This window comes from Malania oleifera, chromosome 11 (genome assembly GCF_029873635.1).
Source record: "Malania oleifera isolate guangnan ecotype guangnan chromosome 11, ASM2987363v1, whole genome shotgun sequence".
Taxonomy (NCBI): Eukaryota; Viridiplantae; Streptophyta; class Magnoliopsida; order Santalales; family Ximeniaceae; genus Malania; species Malania oleifera.
Genome location: NC_080427.1, coordinates 75,363,128 through 75,385,895, shown reverse-complemented (window position 1 = coordinate 75,385,895; position 22,768 = coordinate 75,363,128). Strand labels below are relative to the sequence as shown.

General features: G+C 36.5%; 1 protein-coding gene across 1 annotated transcript; it reads left to right on the top strand.

The window, feature by feature from the left end:
- The first annotated feature begins 788 nt into the window (after positions 1-788).
- LOC131168665 (uncharacterized) lies at positions 789-20,392 on the top strand. Its single transcript, XM_058128277.1, has 10 exons — positions 789-1,151; positions 12,537-12,711; positions 12,805-12,963; positions 14,175-14,268; positions 15,306-15,376; positions 16,989-17,040; positions 17,941-17,989; positions 18,095-18,232; positions 19,668-19,787; positions 19,876-20,392. The coding sequence occupies exons 1-10, from the start codon at positions 874-876 to the stop codon at positions 20,009-20,011; spliced, it is 1,272 nt and encodes a 423-aa protein (XP_057984260.1). The 5' UTR covers positions 789-873; the 3' UTR covers positions 20,012-20,392.
- The last annotated feature ends 2,376 nt before the right edge of the window (positions 20,393-22,768 follow it).

Here is a 22,768-nt window from a genome sequence, read left to right as displayed (position 1 = left end):
ATATCCTCCATCTTCTTCTGGAAAGCTTCCATTCTGCTATAGAAGGCGAGAAATTCCTCCCTAGTGACCCCTAAGTGATCTCTAGGCGTGGAATGAACGGATTGGGGTGATTCTTTACCAGCGGCAGGGCTGGAGCTTGAGCCGTGGGTGGTTGTCATTATTCAAGTGTCGGACGTCGAGAGTAAGATGAGCACCTCTCAAAAGCTAGTTCCCACAGATGACGCCAACTATTGCGGGATAAAAATGGCGATGATCTACAAGACTGCTCTCCGACTTTCGATAACCTGAAAAGACTGAAAACAAAATAGACTTGGAGGACCCGGGGTGTACTCTAGGGGATCACTCTGATGCCTAAGTAAGGAGAATGTTTCAAAGAGGTTGAATGCAATAGTAAGAGTAGGTTAAGAATGACTTACCTTGACCTCTTGTCCGAGTCCCTACTTATAGTGGCTGAAGTTGACCCGAGAGTGTACGACCATTTATTGGTTAGTTATGACGCGAGCATGAATCGCTCTGACCTTTAAGGAGCCAATGACAGCTGTCGGTTGCGCGGACGTGAATAGCTCTGACGTGCATGAGGTTGATCCCTTTATAACAACTATCCTTGAGTGATAATGACCCTGATTGCAACTGCTCCTTAATGATCCTTTATGACAGATGGTTTGTTTAGATGCTAATATGTTTGGGGTATATCAAATATAAAATTTGTGTAATTTTTACATCTTGATTTTCATTTTTGGCATAAGAAAATGTTAGAAACCTTTGCCAAATAAACCCAAATATTTTGAGGGAGCCAAGAGTGGAAAACATAAACACTAGGCAGCCATATGCGATTTACCCAAATGTAAAACGAAGCCTGGGCGGGAAAGCTCGATGCGAGCCCTAGCGCTCCAGTCTCCCCTCATCCTTGGACGAGACACAGGCACCACAGACCGAGAGACAGAGAGAGAGATGAAGTTCGCAGTGAAAGCATGGAGCGAAGGGAGAGCTCGGGCAGGGGTACTTCAGTTGGGCAGTTGTCCCTTCGCAGTAGAGACCCCTGCCCTTCTCCTTTCAACCCGCAAAGGCTTGCCCGTTTTCCTTTCTCCTGACCTCCTTCCCTCTCTTCCTTCCCCAGATTCTCAACTCCTCCAACTAAGCCCCCTTCATTTGTAAGTACTCGCTCTTGCAATCTTCTCCTTTTATGTATTTTGAACTTCCAACGTCTCTCTTTCTTACTCAGAATTTTGCAGTACACATAAGGTATTTGTGATAATTCTATTTATGGATATAGTTGTATTGCTCAATGTTGTGTGCTGCTCAGCCAGTGTAATATTCAGTTTTATTTTGGATTCAGTGTTATGCTGGTCAGATAAGTAATTGTTGAGAGGGAGATAGAACAGTTATATCTATTCAACAAAACTATATTGGTTGACAATTCAAGCGTTGAATCATCAATTATTCTCTCCTTTGAATAAGTTTCCCCCATAACATACGCAAAATAAAAACTTTTATTAGCCAATAGGCCGTCGCCCATTAGAAAATCCGATTGGATGATTAGTTATCTGTTATTATTACACTTGGCTCACTATTATATAGTTCCCTTTGAATAGAAATGTGTGCTACATATTTTTCCATCTGTTCATGGAGATCAGCGAGTCCCATATGTAAGAAGCTCAAGTGTTCGGCTGGTGTCATCCCAGAGCTGGTTTTCTGTTTATTTGCAAAGAGACAGGGGTCAAATTTACAGTGATAGAGCAACAGCAGTATGTAAAGAAGCAAGTCAAAATCTTGAGAGAAAAGAGGGCACTGAATTCCCTGAAAAAGATCGAAAGATGAAGTTCACAAATTTATGGAATGGAGGAAGAACAAAAAAGAAATAGGAAGAAAAAAAGAAAAAAAATCCGAAGGAAGGAGCTGGAGGAATAGTGCTCCATCTTAGTCGCAGCAGTACGTCATTTCTGTTTATAAACGAAAAAAGGCAGTTCCATCGTTGGAGCAGAATTTCGTCGCGAGGTTTTGAGCTATATGACATGCCTATACATGGTGCTGGTAAATGAGTTCAATGCAATATAGGTTTACAATTCAAGTGGCCTTGAGGGGAGGAAGCATACTTGTGTGGACCCCGCTCTTAAAGACTGGGAAAAAACTAATTTCTGTCTATTTGATAAGTCCCTTAAAATAATTTCTGTTTTATTTCCAAGGGTATTTATTTTAGGAATCTTTCTTCTGTATTGAAAATCAATTTTTTTTAGTAAAAAGAATTAGAATTCCTTTCAAAGTGTATTATGTCTGATAATAAAGGTTTAAATTTCAATTTTGACCTAAATTTTGAAGCTTCAAAAGCTTGGAAGTTTTGACTAAAATTTCGATGTAAATGTCAATTTCAATTTTTAAAAAATAATGGAAACTAGCAGTAAAGCATGAAATCTATTTTATGAAACTTTAGAAACAGTGAACATAGTAATGCAATATTTAGAAGTCAACTAAATTACTATAATAAAATACATTAGTGGCAAGTATGTGGTATAAGGTGCGACAATTGTAATGCAATGAGATGAATGATCATGTTAAACATATTTAATTAATATAAATAAAATTCATAAATCACTTAGAAGTTAATTATTATGCAAATTCAACTATAAAAGTTATCATTTATATCCTTTTTCCAATAATCTTTATTTTGACAGAAATAAGAAGATTTATTATATGCAAAATTTCAATTTGAGGGGTTTGAATTTCAAGGAAATTTTGTTCCATGGTCAAAAATTTGAAAAAATTTGCTAAAAATTCGAAATTTCAATCAATTTTAGATGATTTGTGGGAATTTTGAAGGCATAAATTGATTGCTATCTTAATTTCAAGGGGGTAGAAGCTGAAATTTCAACAATTTCATGGAAATTTTTAAGACCGTACCAAGTAGGAACTCTAGAATGGCCATTACCACTTAATCTATTTAAATGGTAGAAACTTACTCTCGAAGCTCTCAACCACTCCTTAAGCTCCTTATTGATATTGACTGAGTTGAAAGTGTTTAACAAGCACTCCCCCACCCTGCCCACCTCTTCCCAAACCCCTTTTTAGAAACAGATCTTATCCAAGAAATTTTAGCTAACCCTATCATAAGCTTTTTCAAAATCCAATTTAGATATAATCCCCTTGTTTTTCCTCCTTTGAACATCCTTAACTACTTCATTAGCCACCAAATTAGCATCCACAATTTATCGTCCCCCAATGAGTGCACTTTGGCCCTGAGAAATAGTATCACCTATCACTTTACTCAACCTATCTGCAAGCAGTTTTTTGCAATAATTTTATATACACTTGTAACTAATCAAGAGGCCAAAAACCTGCAACTTTGGAGGAGCGATCCATCGTAGCACTAAAGTAATTAAAATTGAAATTAATGCTTTTGCCTAAGATCATAAAAGTAAAATTCATTAAAAATCCTTCATCAGATCAGTTGCAGTGGAACAGTATGCGGTCTACAATTTCAGCATCCTCTTTGCATAGAAAGTATCTATTGCCCAAGGTGAAGTTTCTTCTAAAGGTTCTTAAGAGTAAGGATCTTCCTCAAAGTTGCCTCCCAAGAAAGTAACTCTGGTTGGCACAAGAGTTCTCCAAATGGTTGCTTCCCTAGCTGCTAGTAAAAGGAGCTGACTGTGAAGTAGCCATTTTTTGTTGAGCTTCCATAAAGGCACATTCTGATTTGTGTAATTGTGGGCATTTTTTGTGAAGGCAGCTGTAAAAATCAGCAGAAGAATTGAGCTCCCAATCATGAGAATTCCTAACAAAAGGGATGTTCCAAGCTGCCTTATTGATGGAGCTCTTCCACATACATACTCACCGAAGCATCTTTATTGCAGGCAAGATTGGAAATTTCAGGAAATTGAGAACTGAGAGGAGACGAGTGGTGTCTGCTGTCATGCCAAAAGAAAGTATTGTTCCCATTCCCAACATGAAAGTGGATGAATGTGAAGAAGTTCCCCCACCATTTCCTGATTGACTTCCAAACACGCCTATATGGCTGCCTAGGCTCGTTGGATGTCCACCCATTGTGATCGAGGTCATATTCTAGGGCAATAATCTTTCTATAAAGTAACTCCATCTCATCCATGAATCTCCACATCTATTTATCAAGGCGGGCCTTGTTGAAAAGCATGAGGAGATTTGAGACCCAGTCCATCTCTTGGAATTGGTTGCCAAAAAATATCCCATTTAACTAAATGGTACTTGACAACTTCCCTCTTATTTATCCAAACAAATTTTTTTATGTGTCTTCCAATCTTTTGGCAGCAGAGCAAGGAATAGGGAAGGTGGGTATGAAGTAAACTTGGAGGTTAGGGAGGGTGCTTTTTATGAGGGTGAGTCCACCACATTTTGGTAATTATGTTTCTAACCAGCCAATTATTTTTCAGATCCTTCAACATAGTGTCCCAAATCCTTTGCTCCTTCAACTTCACACTGAGAGGGAGACCAAGGTAGTTGCCAACCAAGAAATTGCCATTATTCACTTCCCCAATGGGGATAAGATCACTTCTCCATACTAACTTTCAAACTAGAAATGCTTCAAAGCAATAAGTAGGCATCTAAGATTAAGAATTGATGAGATTCTGCCTCACATAGCATCATGACATCATTTGGGAAGAGGAGGCAAAAAACTTGCAGCATCCTACCATTTCCTTCTAACGTCAGCACTTTTAAGAGTCTTGTTCCCATGGTGTTTTGCAGCAAGAGGCTGAGAACCTCCATGACGATGATGAAAAGCCAAGGAGAAAGGGGATCCCCTTGTCATATTCCCTTTTGAAGAGTGGAAGAACCCTAAAGGAAGTCATTAACTAGAATTGAGAAGGATGGGGTGGCAATCCACTACCCAGTCCGCACCATAAGTGCCCAAAACCCATTTTTTTGAGAACGTATAAGAGGACATCCCAACAGACATGATCAAAGGCTTTTTCAATATCTAGTTCGCAAATAGTTCCTCCCTTTCCAGATCTAGAGCGATTTCCACAATTTCAGAAGTGATGAGGGTAGCACTCATGATTTGTATCCCTTCAACATAGGTGTGTTAGTGCTGTACTATGACTAACATGATTAATTTTTTTAGTCTTGAGGTGAGAACCTTGGTTGAAAGCTTGTAGACACTGCCGATCAAACTACTTGGTCAAAAATCTTTGATGCCTTCGCCTTCTTAGCGATCAACACAATAAAGATGAATATCATGCTGTCCACAAATATGCCCGTAGAATGGAACTCATCAAAAACCTTGATTACGTCAGCCTTGAGAGATCCCATTTCACTTGGCAAAAGGCCATGGTGAAGCTGTTGAAGCTGTTGAAGCCTCAAGCTTTAGCACCATTATAATTTTTTAGAGCACAAAGGATTTTTTCCTCACTAAAAGGATATTCTAGCCACCTAGCTTTAAAGGTGCATATTCTGTTGAAATTTAATCTCACAACTTGTGGTCTCCAAGTAGAAGGCGCAAACTAAAGGGTTTCATAGAACTTGCAAGTACCTTCAATGAAGCCCCTACCCTCCAATTTAAAGATTCACCATTAATTATGATTTTGTTTAGGGTATTGGATCTCCTATGGGCATTGGCTGTGCAATGTAAGAATTCAATGCTTCAATCCCCTTCTTTTAGCCATAACTCCCTAGGATTTTGTCTCCAAGAAATTTCCTCCATATTAATATTCTTGGATAATTCTCTTCGCAAGAATTGTTTATCTTCATCAGTAAAGCCTTGTGAAAGTTCTTCAGCATCAAGATCTTGGATTTAGCTTTAAGTGGTTTTTGCCTTCACATGGATATCTCCAATAGGGTTATTGTTCCACCATTTGAGTTTTCCTTAAATCTCTTTCAACTTGGAAGCAAGAATGAAGCTTGCAAAGCTTTCAAAATTGAAAGAACACCACCATTTCTTGATTATCTTGTGGAAAGGAGTTGGACCTCTCTTTATTCCTCCCATGTCGAACAAAACAAAATGTGGTTATAGGTACGCCTAGGGAGAAGCTTCTGGGTAACCTCGGGAAAATACTCCTTCCAACCCATTGAGATTAAAAACCTGTCAATTCTCGAGAGAGGGTCTCTCTTGAGTTAATATCTTTTATGCTTGCGTTCTCTAATGTTTCCCCTTTCCTTTCATTCCTTGAGGGAAAAGCACCATGTTGGAATCCCCTCTAATAACACAAGGAGCATCTCATTTTGTTCTAACTTCATAGAGGTCATTCCAAAATAAATGTCTAGATGGTCTTTCACCTGGTCTAGATGTGCTAGTAAAAGCAAGGGGAAACTAGCATCTAACTTCTTGAAGTTAAAGCTCCAATTGTGTGCTCAACAACTTCAATTGCATCTCCCTTCCAATAGTTAGGTTCCCTCAGCATTGTCATCCATCCTTCAGTGAATCCAACTCTTTTTTTTGTTTCTTGAGATACTGGTAATGAGGCTTTTGTCAAGAGTCTACAAATCACGTCCCTTTGAGTCCTTCAAGAAGCATCACAATTGAGCTTTTAGCTTTATCATTGAGGCCCATGACATTCCACAAGATAAGTCCTGAGGTCATATATCTAGTGAATAACCCTTGGTGCAACCAGCCTTCTTAGGATTTGAGAAACTCTCATTCCTCTCATAGTTTATTGAAAATTCTAGCCTTTTCTACTTGCTGAAAACACTCTCGATTGGGTGAAGTGGTGGAAAAGGATTCATGTAGCCAACCCCACCTAGTGAGACTTAAGATTTGTTGTTGTTGTATCTTTCTTCTTGCTGTTACCAGCATTCCTTCTAAGGTTTGTTTGTTTTCCTCTCTCCTCATTTTCTCTATCTCCTTAAATAAGCTTATAGCTTTTCCCTCAAAGCCATTAAAACTTAAAAGAGACTCCAGTGGCTTTTGCCATTTACACCTTCTGGAGAACCCAATTAGACACATGGTCCTTGAACTAATTGTCATCACTTGTGCATTTGAGTCTTTGAGTTTGGTGATTGCATGTCCACTAGGTTGTAGTCCAAGAGTGCCTTGTCACGTACTAGGATCAAGGCTAAATCGTTTGAGGTAGATTTGTTGTGTGAATAGGGCTTTTCAAAGCTATCTTGAACATTAGAAGCTCCTTGGAGAAGCTTCAAGTTGGTCCCTCCCTTTTCCTTTTGGTTGGAGAGAGGGACACTTGTTTTTGTGTTACAAAAGGCAAAAGGCGCGTGGAGTGCTAGGCAATGAATGTACAACCTCCTTAAGTGGACTAGGGGTTTTGTCGATCCATAGTTGTGGCAAGGTTGGGAGAGATTTTTGGGCCATTGCCTAAGGAAGGAGTCAACGGGCTTGGTTTTGGGATGGACGAAGGAAATGAAATTTTTGAGCCTTAGGAGAAGTTCTCGGCAAAGGCTTTAAAGTAATTGAACTCCTTGGGCTCTAGGGAGGATGACCCATTATTTTTTGAAAATGAAATGAGAAGGATCTAGCTATTTGTAAAGTTCGAATCTCCTATGGCCACTCGAGCAAAAGTGTGTGTGGGTGGTCATCTTCAAGTACCTTGGTTGTTGAGGGCTTTTCTGGAGGGATTTGTTGACGTAGTGGCTGCAGTGAGGGAAGGTGCTGACTGTTTCCATGGGACTTGGATTCTTGGTTTCAAGAGTTCATTACAGAAGGGGGGGTAGAGTGATTAGAGGTCCTGGCTGATGAACATGCTCATTGGCTTTTTGTTGGGATCTAGGAACAATTCATTGACCCAACTCCTCTATTATTGAGATCCTATGCCACTCTTTGGAGTGAAGCCTTGTGGAAAGGTGATGTATCCTCATCCACTCATGTTAATCTTTGTCAGAGTTTGGAATTTGCTGAAGTTTTTCTTTTTGCCCTTTGGGTTCTAAATCGAGACGGAGGCTCTTTGTTGACCTAGAAGTTAGCCCATGATTTAAGAACGCAGTCCGTCTCTTCCACCTTCAAGAAGATGGAAACCCTTTTGGCCCTACAATATTCAATGATCTTGAAGGATTGACTTGTTCTTCATCAAGTACCAAGTCAAACAGTTTTCTTTCCACGACCATCAATGTTCATGCCTTACCTCACACATAGAGAGGACCACAGATCAACTGTGCGTGAGCTAGAGGAGCTTGCACACCATCAATGGTGGCATTAGGGGGTTGGTGGGAATGAAAGATAACCCCAAGGGGGGGGGGGAGTATGTTCTCAAAATTTTTTATTATGTTACTATTTATAACATAATACCGATACTTTCATTTTTATTAATTTCTGTTTTTTTTTATTACGATAATCTATTATTTTAAATACAATAATAGTGTGTAATAGTTCTATATTATGTGGGGGCGTGAATGTGCAATTGGTTAAAATAGTGGGGCCAATTTAGTCCTAGAATAGGATTCCAAGGGAAATGGAAATTCCCAATTTTTGATAAAAAATTTATAGAGAGGGCAGAATGTCCAAGAAGAATAAAACAGAAAAGAAAAATCAGGGAGAAAAACTCCTCCCTCTACATCAAAAGTAAATAATTACAAATTTAACAGTCTAAGCCCAAAAGCAAACTCAATGCAGTACAGCCAAGCAGTCCCGCTGCATGTCTTCCAAAGAGATATTGCGAAAAAGTATTGCTGACATCCACAATGATGAAGGGTAAATCACTACATAAAGCTTTCTTATCCTTTCCTTTACAAAATCCTCTAAAAGTGATGGTGCTAAACACCTTCAATGTGGACGGACAAACCCAGTTCTCACCAAATATACCAAATAACTTATCCCAAATAGCCATTGTATAAGGAAAATGAAGAAACGAATGTGCGCAAGTCTTTCCATTCAAGCAAATGATGCAAATATGTGATGGTAAGGCTTTATTGGGTCTTCTCTAAAGCAAGTCATTGATATTAATTCTTTCAAGTACCGCTGTCCAAATGAAAGCTTTTATTATTGAGGGAGATTTGGCTTTCCAAATCAATGGATACATAGCAAATTTATCCATAATAAGGTTATGAGTCAAATAAGAGAAAAAGGATTTACAAGAGAATTTCCCAAAAATGCCTAAGCTCCAAACCTTTTGTCACTACCCAAATGAGTATGAAAAGAATTGAGCAGCCTAGTCAAAATGGCCAACTCATTAATCTCTCTCTCATTAGGATTTCTCCCACAATGGAAATTCCGTGAATGCCTTTCTCCTTACGGAAGAAGAAAAGCAGAAATAGGGGTATTGAGGAGATTTGATAAAAAAAAAGATGAGGGAATTTAATAGACAAAGGCATATCCCCCACCCAATGGTCTTCTCAAAAACGAATTGGCTCCCTATTACCCACTAAATACTAGACTTTAGGAAGGAAATAGTTATAAATCTAAGTAACAAACTTCCAAGGACTCAAATAAGTAATATTATTTCCCATTCGAGCATCCCGCCCATTTGGTAGTATTCCAAATTTACTTCGAATTACCTTATGTCAAAGAGAAATAGATTCTTTAAGGGAAGCACTGTAACCATTTCCCTAGCAAAGAGATGTTCTTGGACATCAAACTACCTAGACCCAAGCTCCCTTTTAGGCCTACACAAAATCTTCTACCCTACAAGATGATCCCTACTATATTCTCCCTCACTCACCCATAATATATCTCTCATTAGCTTCTCTAGTCTTTGAGCCAATGTTATAGGGATTCTAAACAGAGAAAGGCAATACAAAGGTATAGAAGATAAAAAAGTGCAAATGAGGGTAATATGGCACCCCTAGAGTGAAGAAAGCTCCTTTCCATCCCTCCAATCTCCTAGCTAATCTTTCGAAAATAGGATCCTGAAAGGAGTCAACATTAGGATTACCCTTTGAGAGGACGCTATGATATGTAATAGGCCAAGTCAAAACGACACTCCCCACTAGCCTAACAAAAGGACCCACATTAATTCCTAAACCCACTAGAGCACTCTTAGAAAAATTAATTTTCAAGCTATATGCTTTCTCAAAGATTTGTAAGATAGTCAAACTAGTTAGAGAAGCAACCCTCATTATCTGATAGGAAGCGAATAGTATCATTTGCAAAGATGCAAAATGTTAAAGTCCTTATTACTTATCTTAATCCCCTCCCCCAACCCCCTCTCAATCATTTTACTCAAACCATCCGCCACAATGGTAAAAAGGGAGAGAGGGGATCACCCTATCTTAGACCCCTAGATGCACTAAACCGACTAAGCATTGCCATTAAATAAGACGCAAAAGGCCAAAGAAGATAGACACCCTCTAATCCATTTCCTCCACCTCAAACCAAACTTTTTCTAGCCATAACCTTATCCGAGAAACTCCTGCTCACCCTATCATAGGCTTGTTCAAAGTTCATTTTCAACACAAGCCCCCTCTTTTTCCTTTGAACAACATCCTCTACTACCTCATTAGCTATTGGGGCGGCGTCTGGGATTTTTCAATTACCTATAATAGAACTTTGACTAATAGAGTTAAGTGTCCTCTAGAATAGTAGCCAAACTCTCTTGAAACCATATTGGAGCATGGGAATGGGATTCCATCTTTTGTGGAAATCCTTCATTCCCAGGGGATGAGATTACACAATTTTAGATTCTAGGCCCCAAATAAATGTGGGAATGGGATGCCATGGTCATCGCATTCCTAGGGAATGTTATTTGATGCCATGAATCAAATGCCCCCTTAGGGTATTAGATAGGGTAATTTTTGACTGTTTGTAAATTTGGGTTTAAGATTGCATTTTTTTTTTTTTTCTAAAAAAAGAGACAGAGAACTTTATTAAGGGAAGAAAGAAGTTACTATGATGATGAGGCTCCTCTAGTGAAAGAGAAGCAAAAAGTGCAAACATAAAAATTTGACAACACTACAATATCTTCACATAAATGCTCTTCAATCTCTTTGCAAGTTTAGAGACATTAACTCCACAATGAAGCAAGAAAAACTACCCTATTCCAAACCATACTAGTAGGAGTTTCTGACCCCTTGAAGATTTTGCATTATGATCTAACCAGATGCACCAAATAACTGCAATAACTGCCCAAAAAGTCTCTTCATCTTCCTCCGATAACAGCTAAATTGAAGAAGGGAAACACTCGCCAAAGAATATGGACACACCAAACGCTTATTGAGGACACTAAACAAATTATTACAAATACCATAGGAAAAGGGACAATGTGAAACAAATGAGAACTAATCTTCCCACTCTGATAATAAACCATGCACGCACATTACATGAAAGGGCTTTATTTGATATTCTCTTCTGAAGCAAATCATTAGTACTGATGGTGTATCTTAGTTTTCCAAATAAAAGGAAAGTAAAGGAGAAAAGATCAGCATTAGGAACATGATGTGAATCAGTAAAAAGGTCCACAGGAAAGGTCTCCAGAAGCATCCGAAATGCAACTTCTTTTAGCCCTCCCCAAAGGCTTACCAAAAGAACTTAAACAGGTTAAATAATTTGTCTTGCTCTCATTTAAATTCTTCACAAATGAAAATTCTGTTGGTCCCTTAGGAAGCCCCATAGGGGGGGTGGGTGTTTGAATTGGGTCTTTTTCTAATTTTTGTGACACTTGTTTTATCAAACTCTTAGTGAAGCAAACTTACAAGGACTGACACAACTAACATGACTCCCAACTCTAGCATAGTAGCATCCCACCTATCTGTTGAAGATTATGTTCAGTATGCTGACTATGTGCCAGAGGGACTCAGTTTTAGTGGAAATTGCTAACCATTCCCACCGAAGCTGTTTTTGGATACCAAATTAGGAACATGACTTGAATGAGTGAAAAGGGGCCTGCCGGAAAGGTTTCTAGAAGCACCCAAAGTCCTATTCTTTTTATCCCTCCCCAAGGGCCAATGTAAAGAATCCATCACCTCCAACAAATGGGTTAAATTTTGCCTTGCTCTCATTCAGATTCCTCGCAAAATGAAAATCCCAAGACTCTTGACTACACTGTAAGCAAAATTCAACATCGGAGCATTGTGCAAGCTGACAAATGAAAAATTGAGGAACTGCCTTAAATGAAGGACCATCTCTAGCTCAATCTCAATGATCCCCCCAAAACTGCACTTTCTCCCTATTTCCAATACCATAGCAAAAATGGGGAAACGGGATGATAAACCTGTGGAGCAAACTTCCAAGGACTCATACAACTAACAGGGTGCCCAATCCTAGCATCCAACCCATCTTTTGGAGCTTATATTTGTATGTATTACTATTTACTGTGTGCCAGAGCATCCCAGATTGTATTAGAAATTGCAATTACCATTCCACCCAAAGAAATGTTCTGAGATACCAAATTGCCTGAAGCCAAACCTGCCTCTCTCTTAGGCCTACAAACCATGTCCCATCTTACAACATGATCTCTACTCTCATTCCGGCCTATCCCCCAGCTAACCGTTATATGACTTTTTGGTTTAATACTGCCTTTTAGTAATGGAAATTGGCCTGACTTCTTACAAATAGCTGGGGAAAACCACTTAAAATTACCTCTAAGTGCTACTCTTTCCCTCTCTCTCTCTCCCTCTCTATTGGTATCTGTAGTTTGGAAAAGAAAAATTTTCAGGAAAAAGCTAATTTCTCGACATTTGTTTATTTATTGCAGCTTAGAAGGCCCTTCACTGAAAACGATATCAAATATTGGAGGACTTCACCAGATGCTTGGTTTGTCTGAGTATGTACTGGCAGCTGTCCCTAGGGACTCTATTGTATGTCTTCCTGAATGTGATAGCACTAACAAGATTGGAGCATCTTTTGAGACTACCTGTGGTCGTCGCTTGGTAATTCTCTCAAATAGCTTGTGTTAAATTTTATTGGTGCTTGAAAATGTGATCAATGTTTGTTGTGTCTTTTGAATGTTTTCAAACTTACAGGTAAGGCCTGCAGAGTACATGGAAATGATTTCTTCCATGAAGCCGAACCTATGGGTCACTTTGGCTGATGAAGTGCCTGGATGGGTTCCTGAGAAGAGGAACAAGACCTCAGTGGATCGTACCGTGAGGTGGCTTGATGAGTGCATCATGTTAAGTCCAGTAATAGTTTATACTTATTTTCTTTGTTGCTATTGTTGATGTTCATTTGAATGGCAAGTCATCTATGTCGTGAGCTGTCATATGATTCATATTAAATGGTTTTATGGTGGGTGTTAATGCATTGCTTTGGATTGGGAGTTAAATTGTATGTTAATACAAGAAATCGAGAAGATGGATCGTAAACATCATAAGTAGAGCAAAATTTGGGATTTTGAATTTCATAGTATTGATAAGTTTTGAGCAGCATGCAAAAATATGGACTGGGCAGGGTTGACGGCCTGATCAGACTGAAAACAATGAATGGCTGGTTGATCCAAAATCACTTTTTTCATGTTATAGTGTTGCTCTTTTATTTTGTTTTATTATTGTTCTCATATACTTCATTCCTTCTATTCTATTTTGACTATCACTTTGCTAGTGAAAAATTCACTGTTGTCTGATGTAGCTGTTAGGCTTGGGAACAAAGTCTCTGAGTAATCATTTTGTGTATTTAATGGCTTATGTGTAGCACAAACACAAATATGCACACAATCCTAGTTTGTTGACTTGGTAAATATGAACAGGTTAAAAGATAAACATATTTGAAGATATGGTCCTCTTTTCTATTAAAATGCTCCATTCAGGTTTTCATGGATTGCAACATCTTTTCTTCTCTTTCTCTCCCCTTTTTTTCTTTTGGCCCTAGTCTGAGGGCAGATTTTAAGTTACAGTTATAATGGCATCAGGCATCCTATAATCTTCTTTTTTACAAAGCTAACTAATTGTTATGCCAAGTGTAGAATGGTAAAATTGGAGTTCTGTTGTTAATCCTTAGTTATGGATAATATTGTTAGTCAAATTATCATTATTGTTATTGCTGCTGCTGCTGCTGTTGTTATTCTTTGTCTTCTTCTTCTTCTTCTGTGTGATATTATCTTATTAGCCAAATCGGCTCTTATTTTCTAACGTTATCAAACACTGATTTTAATGTTTACTAACTTATAGCCAACATTACTTTCTGTAGCTGCTAGCATCCTTATTAAATTCAACATTTTTCTGATTCATTACTTATTTTCAGTAGTATCAAATGCAGCCTCAATTGAGTTTTGTTTTGAATTATGCCACGTAACAGAGTGCATGAATTGCACAGTGGCTGTGTTACCACTTCTCCAACATACTGGTTTATATGTGGATTTGTTGGCTTTGTACACATTTTAATTCATAATATTTAGGCAGGTGGAACTATTTTTGGAGCCATTGTTGGAGGGTCCAATGTGGAAGAACGGCAACGTTGTGCAAAAGAAGTAGTGAGGCGAAAAGTATCAGGTTTGTATACTCTTCTTTATTCTTGATATGTCTGGGAAAGTTTCATTCCAAATTCACTCATTTTCTTCCAGTTTATCTTTATCCTTTTGTGTATTCAAAATTACAACAGCCCACAAGCTAAATCTGTCAACAAAAGAAAAAAAGTTAAAGAAAATAAAGAAGGAAACACATGCATGACAGAAAAATTCCCCACAAACTTCACGGTATTGAGTATGAGCATCTTGCAATTAGCTAATCTCCATGGAGTGGTTAAATGGGGCCTTTGACCTTATTCTATATTTACTAGTAAATAGACTCATGTGAATTAAGTGGATGATCTGTGTTGATGCATATTTTGGTAGGCGCTTCAGTTTGTCTTCCCTTGCACCTTATCTTTGATTAACAGAAGCGGAGTGACCGGTGTATTGGCTTCGGGTCAACCCTCAATTGCTTAAGTTAGAAGTCTGCTTGCTTAATGGGGGCCCTACTGGCCTGAGTGTTACTAATTCTGTTTGAGGTCTCTCTTCTGGCCCTAGCCTATGATCCTCAGTCAGTCCTGGTGGGGTTGTGCTGATCTTGGGCGTGAGTCCTTTCTTCAGGGGTTTCTTCTGATTTTTAACTCTATCGTTTGGGCTGTTAGGTGGCAGATTCAAAATGCTTGTGCCAGGCTTCTTTTTTCTCATTTCTGAAAGCATCACATTGTCACTCAAATTAGATGAGTAATTCATTTTGGACATATGTAGGCGATCTGGTGGTTGTTCATTTGGCGTGAGTTGTCTTAAATCATTTCTTCTTCCTTTCCCTAGGGAGGAAAGTATATTAGGTTCCTCACCTATTGAAAGGAACAAACAGAGGTTGGAAAACGCTAGTTTTTACTTAAATCTTTCCTTTATTAAATCTGATTGTTATAATTAATAAAGGACCTGGGAATTGTGCTTGTTCCCCCATAGACTACATGCTTATACTGTTATACATGTGTTTCAGTGCATTAAATATTCTTTTAATTTAATTTGGTTCTTTACATTTTCTTGTTGTGATAAATTTATTATTCTATGCAGGCTATTGGATTGGAGGTTTTGGGCTCGGAGAGAGCATGGATGAGCGCCCAGCTCTCCTTGGTGCTGTTATTGTAAGATTATCTTTTGGTGCTATAAACTTCATCTCTTCACGTGTTCAAAGTAGTATATCTAAGAGAGTGAAATTGTAGATGAAATCAATTCCTTCTGTTTGGTAGTAAATTTTGGCTGCCGGTGTGCTGCTAAAAGTCCAAACATATGAAAAGGAGTTAGCCTATATAATTATATTAAAATACGCTGTTCAAACTGACAAATTAAGGGATTCTGTGTTTTCTGCTCTACTGGAGAGAAACTGTGTGAGCCAATTATCTATTGAGAGTTCCACTTTTAATTCCTGGTATCTTCTCATTGAGCCATATACAACACTTGATAAAATCTTTCAGAAAACAAAGACAGATTCACTGGGATCACCTCCTAGTTAAGTTTTTTTGCTGCCAGTTAATTAGTTCCTTTCTTTATATTTCTTGATTCTTTTTCACCAGATCAGAAATGTTGTAGATCTTTGGGTCTTAGGTTAGTTAAACGGTGGATTATCATTTTAGTTTTATGTCAAGGCTTGAAATACATTGTTGGCCCACAACCGAACAGCTTGAGCTTTTAGGTGAAGTGGTATTTTAACATGGTATCAGAGCCATGATTGCCAGTAGGTCCTCAGTTCTGGTCTTGTTGCCTGCATTTATTGTTCATCTCCATGTGCTGTTGGGCTGCATGTCCTGGGGAGTATTGAGGTTTGATTTAAATTGTTGGCTCCCAACCTAACGGCTTAAGCTTTTAGGTAAAGTGGTATTGTAACATTTTATTTTAGATGGTAGTTAGATTCCGGTAATCATAGTTTGAGACTTTGAGTCAATCTAGGAACATTGTACTGTTTGAATCCTTAACCACTACCATGCATTGTTTTCTTCTTCACAAGGTTTTGGGCAACTAGATTTCTGACAAGGTTCTCTTTAATGCGTTCTTGCATTGTAGAGAAGGTTCATAGACACATGCTTCATCACCTGGAGTCTAGGAAAATCAGTGTTATAAATTTTGTTTCTGTGGCATGCATGTAATATATACACTCACAGAACTCTGATGGAGGCACATGCCGGATAACCTATGGATCTGAGTAATCCAGCATTATGAATCTCCCTTTGTGCCACATAGGTAAAACGAAATGTAGTTAAGAGTTTCATCTGTTAAGCCTAAAGTTTTGAGGTAATCCAAAATGCATCTGGCTGAGACCAAAAAACATTTTGTGGATATGGTTGGTCAATATTCAATGTATTCTTCCATTTATTCCCTGGTTTGGATCTGTGCAGCAGTATGCATTTCAAATTATTTCTGTTCATGTCGTCTCTGAAGGAATGGTATTGTCTAATAATTAAAATCTCTTAAAGTCAAATAATGTATCATTGAGAGAGAGGACATGATTTGCTTCATGATGTGTCTGTTAACTTTTCAATTTCTAATGTTGTGAAAGATCAAGTGTACCTTTGAAGACATGTTGATTATTGGGTTAGTTCAAGTTCACTTAAATTAACCCACCATATTCGCAGTATCATACACAAATAATGTCTAATAGTTAATATTTTTATGTGCATTCCAGAATGAACAGTTAACTTTCTATCTTCTTTTATTCCAGACAATTATAGACATCTGATTTTCCCATTCATTAATGTTCAGGATAACTTACCAGGAGAACAGCCACGCCAGATTTGTGGTCTTGAACTTCCTGGTATCAGAGTACTTTTATTTTTCTTTGCAGACACATTATTATGTTTTTTAAATTGCTTAGGAAATGTTCTGATAGTTGCTGTAGGAGTTTGTCTTGGTGTAAAAACAAAATGATTGCCTGCAGGTAAATGACATCCAGAAGACACCTGATTTTAGTATCAGCTGAGCACTTGATGTGATCAAATTATAGCCTTTAATTCGTAATTCTAGGGATCTTGTTTTTGAAATTGAACAAAAAATGCAAAAATAAAATAAAATAAATAAAATGCAACACAGTGCACAAGGCTCCCACGCCTTTGGAGTTCTGGGTTAGGCAAAATGTATGCAGTCTTACCTCCATGCTGGGAGAAATAATCTCTGTGATTTGAACCTTTGACCTTTGGGTTTAGATGCAACAATGATACCCTTGAATCAAGGCTCATCCTGAATTGAGTTAAGAAATTTTGTAGAGAATGCATTTGGTGCACCAGAATTTTCAAAGAAAATGTGATGTATACATGGTCTTAAAAAATTGAATATTTAGAAGCACTTAAAATTAAGCTCCTTTAGAATAGATGGAGTGCTAATCCATTTTATTGGATATTAAGTTGGCTCACCCCTTGCAGCCCTGATACTATAATATCTTTATCGGCTCTAATTATGAAGGCATGCCTTGAATAAATACTAGAGGTTATGCAGGTTCAAATCATGGAAACCGCCTTCCCAAAAATGTATAGATACTCTACATTATGACCTTCCAGACCCCATGTGGGATGGAACCCTTGTGCATTGGATGATGTATTTCTATTACTGTTGTTTAATATGCACATCAAAATTTGAATGTGTTTTTGTTTGAATAGTAAGATATATGCATCCATATTCTATTGATGAATATATATATATTTTTTTTTTCATCTCACAGAGGAGGTCTTACAGGGCGTTGCTGCAGGCATTGATCTCTTTGACTCAACGTATGAAACTTAATCCAATATGAATTCTTCTGAGTTTTTTTTTTTTTTTGTTAATATATATATTTAAAATTTTTCTGAATGTTGAATGGCTCTGAATATTTACAGGTATATTTATCATCTTACACTTGGGGGCTTTGCACTTATTTTTCCATTGGAAAGAATTGAGGGAGAACTTCCTAACTCTCAACTAAGTAATGTAGGAAGTGACCATACAAAGATTAATCTGAGAGCTATGGTTTACAGGTACTTGATTTTGGATATTTATATATTTTTTAGCTCCTTTAAGAAGTTTGCTAGTTCAGCTGAAATTTGGATCTCAGTATATTTCTTAAACTTCTTTAGGAAGATTTTTTATTTCACTCAACTTGGCTTCTAGGGATTTAGCTTTTAATGTTAGAAATTCGATTGAAAATTTTCAATTCTACTTTTTTTAAGGCTAAATAAGATGTTTATCCTTTCTATTCCATACTTATCATTTTTTTGAAATATGAAAATTATTGCAATATTCCATTGATATTCTATGAAATTTTACATTTTAATTTACATCCCCCAAGAAACTGAAAATTAATTAGCAATAATAATTTTCATAATTTAAAAAATTGGCGACGCAAAATTTGAACATTCTCTCTCAGGGTGGGAAACACTGAATGGGTATTTCAAACTTCTCATTTGATGATTTCTCTACGTCAATGCTTTTGAACAGTGGAAATTATTTTTGCAAGTTTGGACGTTCTTACCTGTTATGTACCTTGTATTTTAAAGCTCAAGTCATTTTCATTCCCGACTGCTTATTGCCAGTGGGTCTGCAGATGAGCCAGCCTCAACCAAACTGAGGAGTTTGATTACAGTTTTGCTTGTTTGGCTTTGAGCTCAAGTTCAATTTGAGCTTGAAAAATTTGTTTGAACAATGGAAATTATTTTGGCAAACTAGGACATTCTTACCTGTTATGTACACTCTATTTTAAAGCTCAAGTCATTTTCATTTGTCCGAGTTCAATTGGGCATTGAAATTCATGTACACAAACTCGAGAATCAGGTGAAATAGCTACTTGAACATAGTTTTTGAACTTGACAACATACCAATTGAAGACTAAAACACAAAATTTGTGCTCAACTACTCTGAGAGGTTAATTCAATTGTAGGCTGTTTTTGGCATCTCATGTTTTTCCCTTGATAAAGGATCTTTAGACAATTGTATCATGCTTGAAATGCAGCCGGTTCTGTTTGAAAGTCGCTTTATTCTGTCAGGCCGCACTTTGGTTTTGTTCCCAGTTGTACTTGACCAGCAATGAATTTACATTGACATAATTATCACTTGCCAAGAATTTTTCCCTTCCAAATAGGTGTAATGGGTTAAAAGTAGTGGACTATTATGACAACATAGTTGATAGACAAAATGGAGGAGGAGAAAAAGATCAGAGATTCAGGATTCATGAGGAGTTAAAAAAGTAATAATAAGATTTGCTCCTTGAGTATTAGGGAAAGAGTTTGTTCCTAAGACTTTAGAAAGCTTATCAAAATTTGACAATTGTCAAACCTAATATATAATTGCTTTTTGATGAAAATTCATGCCTTTAGCATCTATAATTTTTTATTTCAGGGACAAAAATCATCAATCGTTGGCTGCTCAAAGTTAGTAACATGTATGTTGTGATTTTGTTTATTTTATTTTTCATAGGAAAGATGCAACTCCAATCGTTGACAGCTGTAGCTGCTATACTTGTAAGAATCATACAAAAGCATATATCAATCATCTGCTCAATGTTCATGAAATGCTGGCCCAGATTCTTCTTGAAATGTATATATTTTCTTTGTACCCCATCTTCTTGTTCCTACTGTTCTCATAATTTTTTTCGCCCAAAATAAGGCTATTCTTGTTTTTGTAGACATAACACTCACCATTATCTGGGGTTCTTCCGCAAAATAAGAGAAGCAATCAAACAAGGGAAGTTTGAGCAATTTCGGCAGGCCTTCATTGAACATAGGCGTGATCATCTTGCTGTGGCTACTGTGTGTGGATGAATCAGGCTGATCTTCACAAAAGCTGTACTTTTTGTTTTGGCGAGCTGTTATGCTGTTTAATTTAATCTATTTAACGGTTTGTCTAGTAGTGTCATTTTAATGTAAGTTTTACAAAATGACAGTTGAAGGACACTTATTAGATAAGGATTGCATGCCGTTTGATGTACACTAGATTGGCATGCACTTCTGCTTAAGATTTTGCTCCCCACCCCAATAGTTTGTTTCCACTCATTATTATTTAGTTGGTTCTTGGAAGGAAAGAGGAGAGGGGGGGTGGGGGGGATGACGAGGGGCTGTGTAGAGTTTTCCGGAGTTCTTTTAATTTGTCATGTACTATATGAATAATCAATATGTTATGCATGGTGGCATTGCCAATTTGCATTTTTTGGTCGACTTTCTATAGATTTTGTATTATCTTGCACCAGCAGAAGAGTTTGAATTTTTGAATGGGGCTGGGAATGATGATTGGAAGCAAGTTATCATATGCACACCGAAACTCGGAACCTGATAACTTCAAGTATGTATGTTAATCAAGAAGATATACTTTCCGTTAGAAAGGTGATACATATTCAACATACTATGAAGCCTGGAGTCATTCAGCTCTGCTGAATTAGCTGTGCAGCGATGAGATATGTCACGAAAGCAACTTATTCTCAAGCTGACTGATTCATATGCCTCTACGCCTTGGGCATTCTCAAAATGAAATGTTGTGGATGCCCAACGGCTTTGGCTTTATCTTTATCTTAAGCTGCCTGCGGGGTGCAAGCAGCAAGAGGCATGTGAAGGAAGTCTATGAAGTATATCTGTAGGAGGCTGCTGCTGATGTTGCTGCAATACCAAGGACCATCTTCTTGATGGGTTGGTCAAAATCTTTGATAGTCTCTTCCCGGCGTGGAACTTAAGTCAACTGATGCAGGAGTAGAACTCTTCTGAGATCGTTGGGGCCTCCTCAATTTCCATGAGCTACTTGGAGAGTGAAGCAGCCGTCCATCATCATCATCCTAGCCTGTTGAATTAGAGTACCATGTTACTCAAGCCATATAAATAGGTATAGTTTTTGAGTGTTCAGAAGTTATTTTTTTAGCATTGTTCATACATGCAATACACCATAGCTTGAATGGTCCAATTCATTTGGTCCGTCAAGAGGTTATGGACACTTTTAGAATTGCAGCCGCTATGACTTATGTAGTAGCACTAAACTTTGAGAAACTTGGGCATATGGAGTTGTACCTTGGCCCTTGCCACTATGATTATAGGTGAAACACATACGCATTGATTAAAAATGAGAAAATACTTATAAGGAATAACTAATCCATATAAAATTCATAACCTACAAATTATTGAATATTGTATTAATATTTTGATATACCAAAATGGTACAAGATCTATATTATAATGATTTTTGTCAAAACATACTTCTCGATTTGTATGAGTACAATTGCTAACATTTATGATTGTTGGGTACTAAGACTTAAGGGGGTGTTTGATTATTGGAAATTAACTTCAAAAATTAGAATTGGAATGACTGATTCACATTTCTAATGTTTCTTGTATGGTAATCCCATTTCAATTCCCATTCCATGCGGGAATGGGATTCCTTCTTTTGCGTACTTTCTTATTCTTGTCTTTTACTCCAAAATCAAATCATAGTTCTTGAAAACACAATATATATTATCCTATTCATTATAATGCATATACATACATAAATAGTAAGTTATAATATGATGTTTTATATAATATAATACAATATATTTTACATAAAAATTTTAAATGTAATATTAAAATTATGATATTTTTAAATATAAATATATAATAATATATTTTAATATAAATATTAGTATTTTTATTATATATAATAATATTATAACATATAAAAATTAATAGAGTAGCATTAAATGTTATTATATTAAAATATTATTTAATATAAATATTAAAAAATCATTATTAATATTTTTTTTATTATAACTTTTAAAAATTGATAGAGTAATATTAAATGTTATTATGTTATAATATTATAATATAATTATGATATGATTATCAATTAATTATATTATTATTTATATCTTAAAAATAAAATAAAAAAAATATTTGTGATTATCATCAATTATAAATATATAACCATAAAATTTTAACAATGATATAATATACAAAAAATATAATACTATTGTGTAATAAAATATAAAGCTATATTAAATAATAAATAATGTTATAATATATGAGCTTTTTTATTTACATATAATAAATTACATATCAAAATATAGTACTTAGAAAATATAATATGAAAATGTATATTAATAATATAGTTAAAACAAAAATAAGAACAAAAAATATGATAAAATATAATATGTGAAGTATAATCAAACACATTATTATAAAAATTATTTTATTGTAAAAAATTATATATTTATTAAGTATTATTATTATTATTTCATATTAAATTAATTAAATATTTTTATACTATAATGACATAGTTGGCAAATTAGACTCATTTTCGATTCTATTTCCATATAAACTAAACATTATAATGAAATTTTGATTCGAAAGTTTTGACCTGTATTTTATATGAGTGTACTCTGGTTTTAATTCTGATTCCACCTATGAACTAAAAGTTACCTAAAGGTCTTAAACGCATATGCTTGATAAATTTTCTCTTATTGTTAGCATTGCTCATAAATTAGGTGTTTGATTAAAGGAATGGAATTTCATTCGGGAAGCAAATAGAATATTTGCTATTTACCCAAAATAATTGGTAAAGTT

Coding starts and splice junctions, on each gene's coding strand:
- LOC131168665 (XM_058128277.1), top strand. CDS start 874: ATGCGAGCCCTAGCGCTCCAGTCTCCCCTCATCCTTGGACGAGACACA. Junction 12,964..14,174: donor AGTGCATCATGTTAAGTCCA/GTAATAGTTTAT, acceptor CATAATATTTAG/GCAGGTGGAACTATTTTTGG. Junction 17,990..18,094: donor ATTGATCTCTTTGACTCAAC/GTATGAAACTTA, acceptor GAATATTTACAG/GTATATTTATCATCTTACAC.